Source organism: Leopardus geoffroyi, chromosome A3 (genome assembly GCF_018350155.1).
Source record: "Leopardus geoffroyi isolate Oge1 chromosome A3, O.geoffroyi_Oge1_pat1.0, whole genome shotgun sequence".
In the NCBI taxonomy this organism is placed as follows: domain Eukaryota; kingdom Metazoa; phylum Chordata; class Mammalia; order Carnivora; family Felidae; genus Leopardus; species Leopardus geoffroyi.
In genome coordinates this window covers 138,242,089-138,260,935 of record NC_059336.1, presented here as the reverse complement: position 1 = coordinate 138,260,935, position 18,847 = coordinate 138,242,089, and the positions used below count along the sequence as shown (strand labels likewise).

At 55.2% G+C, this 18,847-nt stretch overlaps 1 protein-coding gene across 6 annotated transcripts in view; it reads left to right on the top strand.

The window, feature by feature from the left end:
• The first annotated feature begins 4,579 nt into the window (after nt 1-4,579).
• Nucleotides 4,580-18,847, top strand: part of COLEC11 (collectin subfamily member 11) — a 33,060-nt gene continuing 18,792 nt past the window's right edge. The window contains exons 1-2 of one of the 6 annotated variants that reach the window (XM_045447846.1): nt 4,580-4,701; nt 12,759-12,902. In XM_045447846.1, the coding sequence (XP_045303802.1) occupies nt 12,785-12,902 (118 nt within the window). In that variant the 5' untranslated portion in view covers nt 4,580-4,701; nt 12,759-12,784. Of the gene's footprint in view, nt 4,702-8,249; nt 8,394-12,758; nt 12,903-18,395; nt 18,569-18,847 lie in introns of those variants that run through there. The other 5 variants (XM_045447849.1, XM_045447845.1, XM_045447847.1 and 2 more) reach the window with 5 other exon arrangements.

Sequence of the window (18,847 nt, the reverse complement as noted above, 5' to 3'; positions counted from 1 at the left end):
GATTCGATCCCAGCTACACTGGGAGGCGAGCTGGTGGTAGTTCCCCATTTTGCAAGGTGAGGGTGTGGCCCGTGAGGGTTCGAGGCCATCCCAGACGGGCTGTTTGGGCTGTTTTAGGAAGGGCTCGGGGTGCAGACGCCCTTGTGTTAGCCTTGGTGCTGCCCCAGCTTGGCGGCTCAAGCTTTGCTCAGTGGCTGGGTAAGGAAGGCCTCCCCGAGGGGTGCCTGGGTGGCGCAGTCGGTTAAGTGTTCGACTTCAGCCAGGTCACGATCTCGCGGTCCGTGAGTTCGAGCCCCGCGTCGGGCTCTGGGCTGATGGCTCAGAGCCTGGAGCCTGTTTCTGATTCTGTGTCTCCCTCTCTCTCTGCCCCTCCCCCATTCGTGCTCTGTCTCTCTCTGTCCCAAAAATAAATAAACGTTAAAAAAAAAATTAAAGAAAATGCCAGATGAATGTAAGGAAGGAAAATACAGTCTTTGTGGCCATAAACCCAGAAATTAGTGATGAGCTGTAGGTTGATAACATGGTTTTACTTATCACCATAAGAACACAGCATTCTCCGGTGTCGCCACTCAGCCTGTTTTCGTATCTGTAAAATGGGATTTTACTACTTTACAGCACATACCTAAAACAAGATAGTGATTTTTTTTTTTTTAAAGAAGTGACCAGTGCCCAGGATTTTAAGTGTGCACTTCATTAAACTGCACGTGTCAGGCCTTTGGGGTCAATGGCCACAGCCCCGTAACCTGGGAGAATACTGCAGTTACAAGTTCCTAGTGATGGGGGTTTTGTGGGTTATATTAAGTGGTTGAATCTTTACATCAGATACCGAGTGGTCATGAAGCTTGCTACATTCAGTCTCATTCTGTGGGAAACAAGATTGGTAAACTTTCCAGAAAGCTTCCAGAAATTTTTCTTTTGAACAATTCTGAATCTGTTGGTTTTTCTGATGACAAGTGACATTAAAACAAAATCCATGCCCCAAGAAAATACATTTTAGCACTTTGTGAGAACACAATTGCTTTCGGAACTAGCGTGCGCCAAGGAACAAGTATATTTTAAGGTGGCCGCTGAGAAGCGCTTTCATTTTAGATAACGTGTCACCTGCAAAATCTGTGTACAGTAACAACTTGGAAAAGAATATTCTAAACTTAAAAACTTCCAAAGACACAGTTGACTTAGCATTCATTTGTTAGAAACTTAAATATCAAATCATTTCCAATTGCTCTATAAGAACAAAGATTACCCCAATACCAGGAAAGGTGGAAAATTTTGGTGTTGGCAAATATAGTTGCCCAAGTGACGAGGCACAGCCAGTGATGTGTTTCTGTTCATGCCTGTCTTTGGAAAAGCCTTTATCCACATACAAAAGTATAATGGGATGTCAGCTGTCACCCAACTTCAGCAGTTGGATGTTTTATTGGTCTTATTTAATCTACTCCCACCCCCCCCCTTTTTTTTTTTGCTGGGGTATTTTTTTTTTTATTTTTATCTTTTAATGTTTATTTTTGAGAGAGAGACAGAGGGTGAGCAGGGGAGGGGCAGAGAGAGAGGGAGACAGAATCCAAAGCAGGCCCCAGGCCCTGAGCTGTCAGCACAGAGCCCAACTCGGGGCTGGAACTCACGAACTACGAGATCATGACCTGAGCTGAAGTCGGACGCTCAACCGACTGAGCCACCCAGGCGCCCCAGATGTAACTTTCTGAATCTTCCTTTTCCCTTCAGCTTGTGTATTAGTCCAGCCTTTAGTCCCTAATTCCTACAATATGGTCAAAGAACCGATAAAGGTATATGAAGCCGCAAAGTTCCTTAGTGGAACATTTTCAACTTCTTGAGGCGCTGAGATACATAATTTTAGGTCTCTTAATACTACACTTGATACTTACAAAAATTTGTGACAGTACAATAAAACCACATCTAATGAAAATAGAGACTTCAATTATCAGAGATGGTTCTGGTCACAAAGATCGCTCTCACTGCTGGAGAAGCAGTTAGTGCCTTCAGCTCAGTTGGAATGTTCTCGCTGTAATCAAAGCAGCAGCAACAGTGGGTGACTGATTATAAGGAAGTTCAGTCTGAATGCCTCTTCCTCTGGCAGTTACATTTTTACTCAGAATTCTATACGGATAAAATCAAGTTCATGGTCTGTAGTGATGTACTTACGTGAGGGGTCTGTTGTATCCAGGACGCTACCCTCTGCTCCCAAAACAGCCTTCCCACCTCCCTGAGGTGGGGCAAACCCCTGTTCGGTCTGTAATCACCACGCGACTGAGCCCGCTATGGCCCACAGCCATGGCCTTGTCACTCCGCTAATTCTATTCATAACCGTTCCCGTTTGGCACGTTGCAAGCCTGGACTGCGGACACGGTGCAGTGAGGGCCTGATGGCAGTGCTGACCACTAGGCCTGTTTTAATCCTTCGGGACAGGTCCATTAGGGACGTCGCTGGGCGGGAGCTGGGGTCTTCTGGGAGTTGCCTCGCTTCTCCGACTTGAGTTCTCGTGTGTAGAGCGGAGACGGGGCCCGGCCTGGCCGAGTCTCCTGGTTCCTCCGATCATAAGGGTCGCTGTCAGAGCACACGACCTGTCAGTCCCCGCCGAAGAGCTGTATGTCCTTTGGAGAGTGACACGCAGACCTGCTGTTTGTTGAAAGGATACATGAAAAAAAAAAAGAATATATGAGCCGTCTTGTCCTTGAAAACAAATTGGTGATGTTACTTTTGAAAGGAGTGAGAATGCGTGAAATCAGTCTCCTGAACAAGAAGGGTTTGTTATCTCGCAGGTGCTGGGAAGTGGGGTGGCTAAGAGCCCAGTCTGCAACCCTTCAATCCGTGAGCGGAACAAAGGAGAAGTTCTACATTTTATTCTTTTTTTTTTTCTAATTTTTTAAAAAGTGTATTTATTTTTGAGAGGGGGAGAGAGAGAGAGAGAGAGAGAGAGAGAGAGAGAACGAGTGGAGGAGGGGCAGAGAGGGAGAGGGAGACACAGAATCCGAAGCAGGCTCCAGGCTCCGAGCTGTCAACACAGAGCCGGACGCGGGGCTCGAACTCACGAACCGCTAGATCATGACCTGAGTCAAAGTCGGACACTTAACGGACTGAGCCACCCAGGCGCCCAGGCTGCGCAGAGGCCCCTGCTTTTGAGGCCGGCAATACGCGGATCCTCCGGTAGTCCCAGGGCATGGAAAAACGAGGTAAGTTACAGCCTCTGCCCAGAAGGTCGTCAGCGCGCAGGGCCCGAGGCAGACACGTCTGACGGTCGCGAACCCAGGCGGCCTTGACTTCGCGGTTACTGATGCGCTGTAGGTAAGAAGGTTTGCCTTCCTGGTGGCTTGCAGAGTCCATCCCTTTGGCTTCTGTTGACCCAGGACGAGGTGCACAGGGGCGGCCTGGAGGGACCACGGAAAGACTGAGGACCCCGGCCCAGGAGTCCCCGTGTGGGGTTAGCAGCTTTGACAGCTGCCCCGTGCTGTTCAAGTTCAGGCTGTTCCCGGCCGCTTGAGGCGGCCTCCCCCTCACCGGGCCCGTCGATGGGCCTGATGGTGCGGTTCTGTGGCTGTCCCTTGCCGCTCCTGGGGGGGCTGCTGCGGGAGGCGGGGACCACATCCATCAGGTCTTTCCCTCCTCCCGCAAGGAGCAGGGACGGGCTTGTTGGCGTCGGTCCCTGTGCCAGGGCAGGAGCGTGCGGTCTCGTGGGGCAACCAAGGAGGGAAGGCGGGAAGTGAGAATTTGCCACAACGGCTACCACCTGACGCGTGAGCGTCCCCGTGTGTCCGGTGCCTCATTAACTCCATGCCTCGCAGCGACCCTGTGAGGGAGTCGGGGCTTCGCAGAGCCCGGTCCCTGGACCAGCAGCCCCAGCCCGGCTTGGGAACTGGTGAGAAATGAAAGTTCCCGGGTCTCCGCACCAGCCCACTGACTCAGAAGGTCTGGGGTGGGGCCCTGTCTGCGTTTTCAGAGACCTTCTGGATGGTTCCGGTGCACGCTCACGTTCGAGACCCCCCCCCCCCCCGCCGCGATCTTGGGTGCTCTCACAACCTTGGCTGCTGTGGTGTGGTCAGAGGTTGTGGTGAGTCATAGCATCCCTGAGTATGGACAACAGCCCTCGTGCTGGAGAGCGACACTGCCAAGTCAGAGCTGGATGTCCCGGCCCGGGGGGCGCGAGTGTTCCCTGACCGTCTGGGGTCTGTGCCCACCGGTGACCAGTGTGCCTGAGGGGTGGGATACGCAAGCGGAGGGAGGCTTTCAGGGAACTCTGGGGAAACAGAGCCTTTGGGCCTGGGACGGGGGGAGCACGGTGAACGGCCTCACGGACAGCGTCCACGGCCACAGCTGCACGACCGGGTGACTCCAGGGAAAATTCCTGTCCAGAGACAGACAGGCCCGATCTGGCTCTTGTGTGCGGATGGCTCCGCTCTCTGTGGGAGATGTAAATAATTCTGGGGAGCCGTGCCAGGTTCTCCCTGTGACCCACTGCGCGGGGCCAGGCTGCTGGAGGGGTCGGGGTTCACCGGGAGAAGCCCGAGCCCGGGGCCATGACTTGCACGCTTTCGAGAAGAAAACTGAGGGCGGGACGGAAGACAGAAAAGGTCTGGAGGGAGACGTGCCTAGTGATTTCTCATGACTTTTTGGTACTTGTTGGCCAGGCAGGCGTAAACACGATTCCCAATTGAAACTCGGTTCCAATTTACAAGCTACTTGAAGCAGGTACGTTAGTATAATATTAACCACCTCTTCTGTAACCAAGAGTGACTCTCAGGTTTTGGCACTTTTTGAAAGAGCCCTTAACAATTCGGGACACAAAACAAAAGGTAAGTGTCCCAGGTCAGTGGTGAGACAGGAGGAGGGTTGGGGGGGGGGGGGCGTGGGACAGGCTCGCTGTCTGCTCGTTCCACGCGGTCTGCAAAGCACGAGCTGGGCAAGGGCTGTCACTCTCCGCCCTGTCTCCTGCGCTCTAGCCACAGTGCCGGCGCCTCGTGGGAGGGCAAGTGCTAAGGACTGAATAGGGGCTGACTCGGGGGTCCTTGCTGGCTCCTGGATGCCGCGCCTTCCCCTCAGCTGGCGTTGAGCGTGGGCGAGGGGATGCACCCTCGGGACACCATATGCCGTCACCCAGGACTGCGGTCTCAGGCCTCCTGTCCGGTGACGCTCGTGGCACCAGGGGCGTCTTTGGGGCGTGGCTCTTCCTCGCGGTGGGGAGTGTCCAGAACACCGTGGGACTCTTAGCAGCATCCCGGCCCCTTCCCCCCAGAAGCCAGCACCGCGCCCCCAACCGCACGGCGTGATGGTATCTCCAGAATGCTGCCAAACGTCCCCGGGCAGGGGTGAAGTCAAGTTGGGCTGTGTTAGTTTGGATTTCAGTTGGTTAAGTTGTTCTGACGTCTGTCACCACACGGATGAACCTTGGGGATGTTACGCTCCGTGAAATAAGCCAGTCACAAAAAGACAAATACTGCTTGCTTCCCATTATGTGAGAGTCTTAGAATAGTCAACATCATAGAAAGTCCAGCAGCGGTGGCCAGGGGGCTGAGGTGGGGGTGTGACGGGGCTGTGGCGTTACCGGGTACGGAGGTCCGGTTGCACAAGATGGAAGGAACCATGGAGGTGGATGGGATGTGTCACGTGACATCTGAATGTATTTAATACCACCGAACTGTATACTGAAGAGTGATTAAGATGGTGAATCGTACGTCGTGTGTATTTTATCACAACGAGGAGAAAACTTTAAAAAAGCAGGTGGGTGTATTTGTGGGGGTTCCCTGCTCTGCTTCTCCATATAATGAATCTTGACGTTGGGCAGACTGATTCCCCCTACTTCATTCTTCATTTCCAGATTGTTTTAGCTCTTCTGCTTCATTTGTCTTCTGGTTCTGGAAGAATCCTGTCTCTGTCTACAAAGCTTCCTGCTGGGATTTCAATAGGAATCGTGTTAAGCCTGTAGATCACTTTGGGGGGAATCCGGCCTCCTTTCCGCGCGGAGCCTTCCCGTCCCGGAGCTCGACGCGCCTCGTGGTTTCCTAAACCTGCTGCGATTTTCCCGGTCGGCGCGTTGTTTCAGCACTTAGGTCCTGCACGTGTTTTGTGAGGTTTCCATCCAGGCATTTCCTTCCTTTGAGCGACTGTAAATGATTTTTAATTTCGGAGTCTACGCGTTCACTGCTCGCTCGCGGAAGTGCCCCGGGTTTCCGTGTGTTCATGTTGTACTCGGAGCCTTGCTGAGCCCCCTTGCTGGTTTTAGGAGTTTCTGTAGACTCTCTGGGATTCTCCAAGCAGACACTCCTGTCGTCTGCACAAGGGGCTGTTCGGTTTTTCTTTTCTGACCGTGTGCCTTTTCTTTCCTTGCCGTGTCTTTTGCTCTGGCTGGGACTCCAGCACTGCGTTGCAGTGGTCAGAGTGGATGTCCTGCCGTGTCCAGATCTTAGGAGGGAGATGTTCAGTCTTTCCTGAGTATGATGTTATCGTAGGTTTCTTTAAACATTGATGCTGCTTTATCAAGTTGAGAAAGCACCCCCTTCAGAGAGGTTTTTTTTTTCATGAAGAGGTGTTGAATTTTGTCAAATGCTTTTTCTTGTACTTGTTGATATGATCATGCAATTTTTCCTTGTTAGCTTTTACTACGGTTGATGACACTGCTGGACCTTTGAATATTGACCCAGGCTTACATCCCTGAAACACTCCACTTGGTGACAGTTTATAAATCTTTCTTATGTATTGCTGAATCCTATTTGCCAGCATTTCGTTAAAGATTTTTGCATCTGTATTCGTGAGGGTTATCGGTCTACAGTTTTCTTTCTTTCTTTTTTTTGTACTGTCTTTGTCTGGTTTGGGTATCAGGGTCATGCCAACTTCATAAAATGAATTGGTGAATGCTCCTCCCTCTTCTGTTTTCTGGAAGAGGTATGTAAACTTGGTGTTAATTCTTCTTGAAAAGTTTGGTAAAGGGGCGCCTGGGTGGCTCAGTCGGTTGAGCGTCCGACTTTGGCTCAGGTCATGATCTCACAGTCTGTGGGTTTGAGCCCCAACGTGGAACTCTGTGCTGACAGCTTGGAGTCTGGAGCCTGCTTCGGATTCTGTGTCTCCTCTCTCTGACCCTCCCCCGTTCATGCTCTGTCTCAAAAATAAATGTTAAAAAAAATAAAAAAAAAATTAAAGTTTGGTAGAATTCTTGTATGAAATCACCTGGCCTGCCTGGAGTTTCCTTTTTGGGAGTTTTTTAAGTTACAAATTCAGTTCCCTTCATTGTTATGGGGCTGCTAAGTCGTCTATTTCATGTTGGGTCCATTGTGGTAGATCCTGTGTTTCTAGGAAGTGGCCCATTTGGTCCAGGTTGTGAGATTTATTTATGCTATTAGGTGGTTTTAATAAAGGATCCATTCTTTTTCATGGATTTGGTGATGTGCATGGAATTTGACAGGTTTTACAAAACTTGTAATATCTTAAGATTTCTCTTTTTGGTATAAATACAAATGCACCATTGAATGTGGCATTCAAAAAAATGTTTTTAATGTTTATTTATTTTTGAGAGAGAGAGACTAACACAGCACGAGCCGGGGAGGAGCAGAGAGAGAGACACACAGAATCCGAAACAGGCTCCAGGCTCCGAGCTGTCAGCACAGAGCCCAACCCGGGGCTCGAACCCACGAACTGTGAGATCATGACCTGAGCCGAAGTCAGACGCTCAACCGACTGAGCCAATCAGGTGCCCCTGAATGTAGCTTTTTATGATCCTAATTTTATGTGTGTATCTCTTTCTTAAAGAAGCACCCCCCCCCCCACCCCAAGAGTCAGGCTGCGCAGAAGCTGGACCCGCCCAGCCCACCGCACAGAGAGAGTCTGGGGGCACATACGAAGCTCCGGTGAGCGCGGTGAGTCTGGGGTCTCCCTGCGGGTTCAGTCTCGATCAGTAGATGAGGTTAATGCTGTGAAGTGAAAGCCCACGCAGAGAACAGGAGAGGAAGCGTGTCAGCTGTGTGTGTTTCTGTCCGATGTGACACCAGGTGATAAGGACCACTCAATGCTTTCCTGCATCCCCATCGTCCTCCCGGAAAAGAAGCACAGAACAGACCCAGGACAGTCGGGGTGGCGTCGGGGGTGAAGAGCTGGAAGGACTCTCGGGGCGGGTCCGTGGTCTGCCGGGAGCCCTGACCTCTGGGAGTTTGCAACGTTCCCACACCCTCCTCGCCGCCCTCCCGCGGGGCAGCTGATGTATTTCAAACAGGAAGCTCTTTGCAGATAAGGCTGCAGCCTGATTTGCTGGGCAGCCTGACAGCCGGGGCCCCGCTCGCCTGGCCTGTGGGGCTCAGCGGCCTCTGTAAATAGCAGCCATGAGGCTCCCGGGTGCAGTGTCCTCGTGGGTCCCCGACGGTCAGGACACCCCCTTCGCCTAGCGTGCGCTGCAGGTAGGGACACTCTGCCGGGTGACTGGCGGTCTTGGAGGGCAGGACGGGGGTCGCCTGGTCGAGGCGAGGTTCCGGGTACGGCCAGAGATGGGAGAACAGACGGGAATCTGTTCTTAGGTCCCCACAAAGGATGGGGGTGTCACGTGAACCAGGCACTAGAATTCCACCGTTTTGTTAATTCACCAGTTCGTGGTGGAAACTTCCCGGGGATAACTGACGACGACCTAGGGCTGCCGGCTACCAGACGGTTGGGGGAGGCCTCGTCAGCTCTGCACACGTTCAGAGAGGTGGGGCAGTGAGTTTCCGAATCACCAGTCGCAGCGTGGGGCCGCACGGACAACAGCAGTAACCTGTACCCGTGGCCGGTAGCTCTGTTTTGGGGTTCAGTAATGGGAATGTCAGATGTGGGCAAAGATAGGACCGGAGAAGGTCACTTTCAAGCGCAGAGAGGGTCGCCTGGTACGGAGTGGGGGTTTCTCGTCTCCCAAACTGGATGAGACATGGTGTGACGGGGGCCCTTCCTGGCCTGCTGGCTGTGACAACTTGGAGGCCGAAGTCAGGAGGTGCTTATGAATTTCAAAGGCAAAGTTGGAAAGCCGCCGTGTGTGCGTAACAGGACTTCTCATGTGTAACAGGACTTTCCTGGGGGCCAGAGCCGCGCCCCGACCTCTCACGGCTATTGTGGTTCATCCACAAGCTTGAGAGGTCTGTGAGTGAGGAGAGGAGACAGAGGTCGGAGAACACGACGGGAAAAGCCTCTTACTTTGCGTGTGCCTCTCGGGTGGGCTCTGGGGAAGGACCCCTCATCAGCGTCGCTGTCACCATAGGAAGCAACCCCCTCGTGGGGGGGGGGGGGGGGGCAGCGCCCCGGTGCTCCTGGATGCGGTTCTCCGTCCATAAATGGTGGGCCCTAATGTGGATGTTTAACGAAAACGAATCACTGTACGTTTGGCAGATTAAGCCACATTGTTTTCATCGTCTCCTTCATTCTTATAAGGAACTACAACTGAGAATTCCAAATTGCATCTCCCCTCTGAAACCCTGGCTTCCTTCACTGAAGGGAGGGTGGGAACCTCCTGGTCTCTGGCCGGGAGATAAGGATGTTATTCTTAAAGGAGGCCAGGAGCTTCTGCGTTTACAAACAGAATTCCTCTTCTCCGGGGCGGGGGAGCCAGAACCCTGGGGAAGGGGCTCCCACCCAGGGCCGCCCCGCTCTCTGCCCTGCTGATGCGTGAGCAGCGAGGGCCTCAGGGAGGCGTTCTGGCTTCCGCTGGTTCTGGGCTGTCCCCTCCCTGGGCACCTCCTTGCTGGGCAGGTGGCAGGCAAGCCGCCTCGTGTGAGGGCGGTGGGTCGGGCTGAGCAGCGTGGCGGTCTCTTGACACACCCCTTCTATCCGGAGGGGAAGTTTCCAGGTCAGCTGTTGACACCCCAAAACCTAAACCCTGTTTGCCTCCCCACATACCAGCAAATGCCCATCGGCTTCTGCACGAAAGTAGGTGTGGAACAGATGTTTGTCATGACTTTTTTTTTTTTGAGAGAGAGAGAGAGACAGAGCGTGAGCCCATGTGCAAGTAGGGGAGGGGCAGGGGGAGCGTGAGAGAGAAGCCCAAGCAGGCTCCACACTCAGCAGAGTCCGATTTGGGGCTCGATCCCATGACCCTGGGATCCTGACCTGAGCCCTAAATCAAAGCTGGACACTCAACCGACTGAGCTGCCCAGAAGCTCGTATCGTGACTTAAAAAAATTTTTTTGGGGAGCACCTGGGTGGCTCAGTCGGTTAAGCAGCCGACTTCAGCTCAGGTCATGATCTCACGGTTTGTGAGTTCAAGCCCCGCATCGGGCTCTGTGCTGACGGCTCGGAGCCTGGAGCCTGTTTCAGATTCTGTGTCTCCCTCTCTCTCTGCCCCTCCCCCGTTCATGCTCCGTCTCTCTCTGTCTCAAAAATAAATAAATGTTTAAAAAAAAATTAAAAAAAATTTTTTTAATGGTTATTTATTTTTGAGAGACAGAGGGCAAGTGGGGGAGGGGCAGAGAGAGGGAGACACAGAATCCGAAGCAGGCTCCAGGCTCCCAGCCGTCAGCACAGAGCCCGACGCGGGGCTTGAACCCACAAACCGCGAGATCATGACCTGAGCCGAAGTCAGTCGCTTAACCGACTGAGACACCCAGGCACACCGTGACTTTTTTAAAATTGAGAGATTATTGACGTACAACGTTACGTTATCAAACACCGTTCAGAGCTACATCCCGGAAAAAGCCAAAGCCTTTGCTTCTACAGCAGCTAAGATCCTTGCAGTGAAGGACACACTGCAGTGACCAGGCCAGGCTGTCCTTTGTTCAGAAACTGTTAGGGATTCCGGGACCCTGACGGCCGTGTGGCAGACGGACTGCGAGGCCGTGTCCACGCGGGCCCCTGGCTCTGCAGCGGCCGTGCGTCCGAGGGGCTGGCCCTGGGAATCACGTGTGGACGTCAGGCATGGAAAACCCTTGGGGAGCTGGACAGGCAGTTGCAGGAAAAGAGCATCAAATTCTGTGTGTTGTGCTTGTGAACTTCTGTCCATTCGTTCGTTCGTTCGTTCGTTCATTCACGGATTCTTTCCTTCACTCGGCCAGGGTGCCCTGAGAGCTTTGCCAGCTGCGGGCGTGATCTACTTCCCAACCACGTTGCGGGCTCGGGACCCCGGCCCAGCCGGCAGAGGAGAAGGGAAAGGGCAAAGGTCAGCCCTGTGGGCTGTGGGTGACCTCGCACGTCTTCTCCCTCCTGCAGTCGGTCACTTGTGTGAGCGCCACAGGCCGAGCGCCAGCCTCCTGGTCCAGTTGTGGTGCGACGCTGGCCATTCAGTCTCCCGCGGCCTGGGCCTCACCACCCTCACGGCGAGAAGCGAGGTCCTCAGGTGGTCTTGGGAACTAAATAAGATCAACGTGTCTGGGTTAGGTAGTAAATGGTGGCTCCTTTTCTCTCTACCAAACATAAACCAACACACAATAAAAGCCACGGCATCGTGATGTAAGGGGGCAGGAGGGCCCACTCTGGTGCTCGGTGGCTGACGGGAGCAGAGGAGACAGGTCAGGTGCGTCAGGAGGCCCCAGGTCCTGGCCCCACCATCCCCACCGACGAGGGGTAACTCTGGGCAGCTGATTTCGTCCCCCATCTGTGGTCCCCAGGCCAGTGGGACGGGAGCAGTGTGCTGACCTCCGTGGGCCTTCTCTTCTCCCCCATCGAGGGACAATCAGCCTCACCCCTACCCTCTACAGTCCACCCCGTGGTCACGCAGAGGGGAGCTGGGGCCTCCCTGCAGGTGTCACGGAGCGCAGGCGGTTTCTGCCTGCGTCCTTTTCATGGAGAAGGCGGCACAGTGTGGGCACGCTAAGGAGGGCACCGACGTCTCAGCTCAGAGACTCTGGCTTCCTCTGTCTGGAGCCGTCGCGGGCCGCGGGGCCCTCACGCCGCGTGGTGACGGCAGCATCATGCTGTCTTCAGCAAGTGCTTGCCGCGCATGGGCCCAGCCCCTTGCAGACCTCTCGTGCTCGCTCCACGGCTCCTCCTCAGGGGGACCTCGGGGGCTCCAGCCTCCCCTGTAAGGTGAGCGCAGGCTGACAACGGAGTCGTGATGCGGCCCGGGCACTGGTCCCGGTGCTGGCCTGCAGCCGGGCGCGTGGCTGTGCCCAAACGCTGTGCCACGTGAACGTAAAAGTCTCGGAGTGGGGGGTGTCTGGGTGTCGCCACCAAGCCTTTCCCACCGGCACTTGGGGGAGGGACGCACGGCCAGCTGTGTGCACCCTGTGCCTTCCAGGGTCTGTCCCCGTCCTGCCCCCCCCACCCCAGGGACTGATCTCGGTGGTGCAGGTGATAGACTTAGATAATCGAGCTGTAGCTGCACGTGGCAACGTGGGCGAGCCTGGGGCAGAAGGTTGAGTAAAACAGTCGAGGCTCAGAGGACTATGGTGCCTTATAAAGTCCCAAACCGAGCAAACTGCACAACATATTGTTTAAGAATGCAGGGGCCTACGGAAATGCCAGTTAGGAAACCGCAGGAGACGCACGTTCACGGCCCCAGAGCCAGGCTCCTCAGGGGCTTGGGGTGGTCCTGGGCCCAGGGACTGCGGGGCCACTGTGCTGGAAGAAGTGTGGTACTTTCCATGCGACCGCGCCCCTGCCTCCGTGTATACCAAGTGTCCGCCACAGGGAAGCAGACGCGAGAATCCGGCGGCCGCCGTCGGGATGGAGGTCCGAGCGGGGCCGGCAGGGGAGGCACGGGCGGGCCCACGAGGGAGGGCCCCAAATGCGGGGACAGGCCCGACAGCTACCTGCGCCCTGGCCCCGGGTTCTGAGTTCCCGTCACTGTGTCCCCTTCCCTCTTGCAGGAGTCAGCGTCCCGCACGCGCTCGTGATGAGGAGGGGTCTGGCTCTCCTCGGCCTGGCCCTCCTGTGGCTGCTCCCGTCTGGGCGTCCTCAGCAGACGGCGGAAGACGCCTGTTCCCTGCACATCCTCGTCCCGGGCCTCAAAGGTAACCCTGACCGCAGCCTCCCGTGCGCGGCCGAGTGCCAGCGCAGGGTCTGACCTCCGTGCGCCTCAGTTTCCCCATCTGCAAAATTAAGGGTTGGACTACATAATGTGCACACTTTCTTTGGCCAAGAGATCCTGTAATTCTGAAGCTACAAGCCACTGCTGACGTGTGGTCCACGCACCACACACGTTATCACAAATGACTTGCAGAGTGAGATCTCATCTGGCCCATTTTTTTATGTTTACTAATTTTTGAGACAGAGAGAGAGACAGAATGTGAGCGGGGGAGGGGCAGAGAGCGAGGGAGACACAGAATCCGAAACAGGCTCCAGGCTCCGAGCTGCCACCACAGAGCCCGACGCGGGGGTCGAACTCACTGACCGCGAGATCATGACCTGAGCCAAAGTCGGACGCTCAACCTACTGAGCCGCCCAGGCGCCCCAGCCTCTGGTCCATTTTGCAGATAAGGACATTCAAGGCCCAGGGACATTTAGCAATTTGCCAAACAAACTGGGTCACTCAGCCTACGAAGCCAGTGCTCCTACGTCAGTTCCTGAGAGCTCTAAATTCCTACTTTAAAAAACAAACAAGCAAACCCCCCCAAAACTTTTCTCTTGTTGGTTTGCATATAATTTACTCCCGGTGGAGCTTGCCCGGCCAAGCCGGTGGGGGGCGGACACCAGCACAGGGGAAAGAGTCAGGGCCCTCAGACTGGCATCTTCGTTCAGAAAAGGTCCCTGGTTTCTCCGTAGCTCGGGCAAGAGATTCCACAACCTTGTGATTCCCAAACGGGATCCACCATTCGAGGGCCCCAGTGCAAGATGCAAATGCGGGCTTCTTGTTCAGAGTTATAAAAAGACTTCAAATCAGGGCCAGGGCACATGCCCCACGCGGGGTGGGCGAGCTTGGGCCTCTCGCTCCAGGAGCAAGAGGCAAGGGCGGGAGGGGCCGGCCCACGACTTGCACTGGTTGCCTCGCGTGCCCCCGAGTTCCATTCTGCTCCCTTCCCACTCGGACGGTGCGCACCCCGGGCCCCAAAGCCTGGTCTCTGCCGGAAGGGACTTTTGCGGGAATGCCTGCGGCTCTCCCCACGGAGATCGTTGGAGGACGTAGACTCACATTCAGGGGCTGTGGACCCGTGACGGGAATGGCTGCCACCAAAGTCAGAGCCAGGTGTCTCCTGAGACCTGTGGGAGGCGAGGCGGTAGGCCCCAGCTCGGCGTGGACCAGGCGGGAGTCCCCAGGGAGCAGGACAGGGTGGGGCTCCTTGCAGGACCCGGATGCCGTGCTCCCAAGGGCCTGTCCTCTAGCACGTAGCGAGACACGTTTCCAGGTCGTGTGGAGCCGTGCGGGACGTTTCGGGGCCGCGGAGCGTGTCTTCCAGACGTGCTGGTCAAGCGCAGCCCTGCCCCAGAGTGACCGGCCTGGCCACCCCAAAGGGACAATTCCGTAGAGAACGCCTTCTCACACTCACGGAAGTCCTTACGACCTGGACGTCCCGCTTTTGAGGTATAACTGGCAGGTTGTATGTGTTCAAGGTTCACACGGAAACCTCGTGAAGTGACGTCACAGCCACATTCGTTAGCCCGCCGACACCTCCCACCGTCCCATGCTGTGTGTGTGTGTGTGTGGGGGGGGGGGCGAGGCCTGGGGGTCTCGTGGTGACCCAGGACCAAGGGGGCAACACGGCCGTGAGCTGGCCGACCCGATGCAGAGAGCCCTTACTCGGCGTCCGGATTTTACCGTTCTGCTGTTTAGCTTGGGCAGCAGGGGGAGGGGAGAGGAGAGAAATCTGTGCCAAAAAAGACCAAATGATTCGGGGCTCGTAAGCAACGCAAGCTCGGGATGCGGCAGACTTTTGTCCCCTGCAACAGGAGCCCCTCCCTCTGCCGTCTGCGGCGCCCGGGCCCCACTCGGTCGGCCCCCCTGTGCGCGGCCTCACGGGGCCCGGATGCTCAGCGGTCCTCGCCGCTGGACGCAGCCCCCTGGTCCGACCTGGCAGAGAGTTCGTGACGCCGCCCCCACACGACGCCCCCGGCGGCAGAGGGCGCTCCGCCCCGACGACTCTCGGTGGGCTCCGGGGCGTGGTGGCTTCAACGCCCGCCTGTGAGTGGCCCCGGTGACGGGCGACCCGGCCTGCTGCCCTCTCTGGGACGGCCACGCTCGGCCTGCACGGCCACGACAGCCAGCTTGGTGCGCGGGCGTCCGTCAGCGGAGGTGAGAATACGGGCGCCATACAGGCCCCGCTCTGAACACGAAACGAGCACGTAAACGATCTCTTCTTTCGTTCTCCACACGTCCCTGAGACCCCACCGGCCGGGCCCGGAGGGAGGGCCGCTACGGGGACACGAACACAGGCCTCCCCTGTCCGTCGCTGGATCCAGACTGGGCTTCAGAACCTTTCCCGACCCGACTCCTGCCGGCCCTTCTGCACCGACTGGTGTTGGCACTTGGGATGAAATGTATCTGCTATTCAGACCTAACAATAGCACGTTCGCTGTGCATTTGGAGAGAGAGACGACTCATTTAAAAAAAGGTTTTTTTTAAACGTGTATTTATTTTTGAGGCAGAGAGAGAGAGAGAGAGCATGAACAGGGGAGGGCAGAGAGAGAGGGAGACACAGAATCCGAAGCAGGCTCCAGGCTCCGAACTATCAGCACAGAGCCTGAAGCAGGGCTCAAACTCATGGACCGCGAGATCGTGACCTGAGCCGAAGTCGGACGCTCAACCGACGGAGCCCCCCAGGCGCCCCAGAACGCGTGTAAGTTTTGAGGGGAGAGGTTCCCAGCCACCCCACCTCCTGAGACCAGCAGACAGCAGGCCCTTCGGACCCTGCCGACCGTGACCAGTGCCGCGAAAGCAGCTTTGTTCTTGAGAAGCACATCAAGGGCTCGGCTCCAAGGAGACGGCCAAGGTCACCAGGAGGCAGTCCCACCGCCGATGGTTTCTGTGGCCCCCGGCGCTGCCGCTCCTGAGTTTGGGCGAGAACGGCGAGGGGCGGGATGTGGCTTCTCATAGCAACACCCACGCGGCTGGTGTTTTCCAGGACGCAGTGCGTCCTGTCCCCGGAGCTGGAGAGTCCACGCGGCACAGGTGGCGGGGAGGGTCTCGGACTCTGGGCTCTGGACGGAGCCACACGGACCACAGAGGAGCTCAGGGCACCTGCCACCAGTACTGGCCGCAACACGTTGGCTAATACGGTCGGTTGTCAAGGAAGCAGAATCGTGGGGAGAATGAAGTTTGAGGGACTTTCTAACTATCTGAGAGCGACCAAGAAAACCCATGTTATTAGGAAGACTCATGTTTAATGATGCGTATTAGTCACCTTTCCTGCTTTAGGAAGAGGGGTTTGTGAGACACGAGGGGCTGTTTGGGGCTGTGAGGGTGTGTCGGTGCCTCAGATACTTGCTACGCACGCCGGTCCGACCAGGTTAGACGCAGGCGTGTGAAGCCGCTGGAGAGTGGGCAGAAGTTGTGCCATCAAGGAGTTTCAGGCCAAGGACGTGGCGCGTGACAGCAGATTGCTGCTGCTGCACGTGCGGCGATGGACGCTCGCCCCCGCTGGGACCCTTGCAGTAGCACACTCGATGTTCTCCCCTGACACGGAGGGTGGACCGTGTAACGGCCCTGGTGGCTTCATGTGGCTCTCAAGCCTGAGGTCTGAGCGCTGGCTTCTCGCCGCCCTCTTGGGCTCCTGTGGACCAGTCTCTCCCGGTTTCCTGGCCCCTCACCTGTGCAGGCGCTGACCCCCACCCCCGTCTCAGACACCCTTTTCCCTGTTCCTTGCCTGGCAACAGCCCGTCTCAGTTAGAAGTCCCTTCATCAGAGGGGCGTTTTCCGATCGCTCAACTGAATTATGGCTTTTTCAGGTTGAAATCGTTGCCTCATCTTATCTCACTTTATCTTGCATCCCGCGTTGCAAATGACGATTCTCATGTCAACCTGACTCTCGTTCACGCGCAGGAAGCCTTTACAACCTCCCGCTCCTCTTGGGTAGCCGCTGCAATTTCCTCTTCATTCTCGATGTTCCGTGCGTCACTCCGACACGTCCAGGTTGCTTCTGCTCGTCTCTCCTGCGTGGTTCTCCGTGGGCGCTTGCCACGTGCTCTTTAACACCTTCCCCTGGTCCCGGGAGGTCCCAGCTGTTAAATCTGCACACTCTCACGGCTCCAATGTCTGTTCCCCCTTTTCTGGAATTCCTTTAAGGTAGATAGTGGAACTGGTGGGGCTTTTCTTCACTCTCAACTTGATAGCCATATATATATATATATATATTTTTTTTTTTTTTTTAAGTCCAAACAAAGCTTTCCAGTTCTTTATCTCTTTGTGTTGCATTGTGAAGAAAAAAAAAATTCTTCAGCCTCATTTCTTGTTTCAGGAGCTAGCTTGTATCATGGGCCGTTCTGCTTCTCGGCCTTTCTGTAGTGTGATTCTGTTCAAAAATTAATTTCGTGTACAAGATCTAGTTGGTTCTTTTTCAGTGCTTTTTCATTTTGCTCATAGATACTTATTCTCTCATCTTTTTTTTTATTTTTAAAACCGTCTATTTATTTATTTTGAGAGATAGAGTGTGCGTGGGGGAGAGGCAGAGAGAGAGGGAGACACAGAATCAGAAGCAGGATCCAGGCTCTGAGCTACAGGGGTTCGAACTCATGAACCGCAAGATCATGACCTGAGCCGAAGTCGGACGCTCCACCGACTGAGCCCCCCGGGTGCCCCTGTCTTATCTTGATGAAGATATTCAGTGTGTGATTTGAGAGCAGGCTCTGACTGCCCCAAGAGTTCTGTTCCTCTGCTATTTCTCTTTCCTGACGTTGGTGTCCCCAAATGTCTGCACGTTCTTGGTGGTGAGTTCATCCTGTTAGTTGGTATTTCCCACTGGTCTCTCAATGTGTCTCCAAGAATTGCTGTTGTAATAATTTCCTCTCTGAAGAAAGACAAATGATTCAGAGATTTAAGGGCCACGCATGTGTGCTAGGCTTATGTCAGTACACCCTTCACTGGCCAGAGCCTTCCTGGCTGTGGCACGGAGGTGACGGTGACATGCCAGCTCTGTCTTCTAGTTTTTGTTGGCACTCACTTTGCTTTTCTCTTTGTTTACTTAAATTTTAAAAATATTTTGGCTTATTTATTTATTTTGAGAGAGAGAGAGAGCGCACAAGCAAGCAGGGGAGGGGCAGAGAGAGAAGGAGAGAGAGAATCCCAGCAGGCTGTGCAGTCAGCGCAGAGCCCAATGTGGGGCTTGAACCCACGAACCGTGAGATCATGACCTGAGCCAAAATCAAGAGTCCGACGCTTAACCGACTGGGCCACCCAGGTGCCCAATCTTCGTTTGCTTAAATTTAAATGGAACGTCCCCTCCTTCCAGCCAGATGATCAGTTTTGGGAATCCCGCTGGGGAATCTGTAGCCCAGTTAAGCCTCTCCCCACGTGTGAGTGCCTAGGAGAGTCGCAGAGGACCAGAGTTATGCAGACGCTGGCGGGCATGGCGCACACCTGGGCAGGTGCCCCGGCCGCGGGCGGCACCCATGCGCTCTCATAGGAGGAACACCACCCCGATTAGGCGGACGAGCCATAGAAAAATGGCTGGGATGTGGCACGAGGTCCCAGCCTCCGGAGAGAAGAGGCAGCTGGTGAGGGAACTGGGGGTGCGAACTGGAGAGTCAGGTGAGAAGGTGGCCGTCAACGCGGGGGCTACAGACCTACTGAGGACGACGGCTTTAGAAACGGGACGTTATTTGTAACCACATTCAGCTTGTTGTTGGTTTTGGGAAGGGAAATAACATCATTGGATCTGTGTTTTAGGTGTGGGTTGGGGGGGTGGGGGAGGACTGGGGGGACCTTGATGTCCCCCCAACATTGGGACCCTGTCCTCTGCTCCAGCCACGCCTGCACCGCTCCTTCCGGGTGCCTCCGCGTCCTGTGCCCGTCTGTCCTGCATGGGCA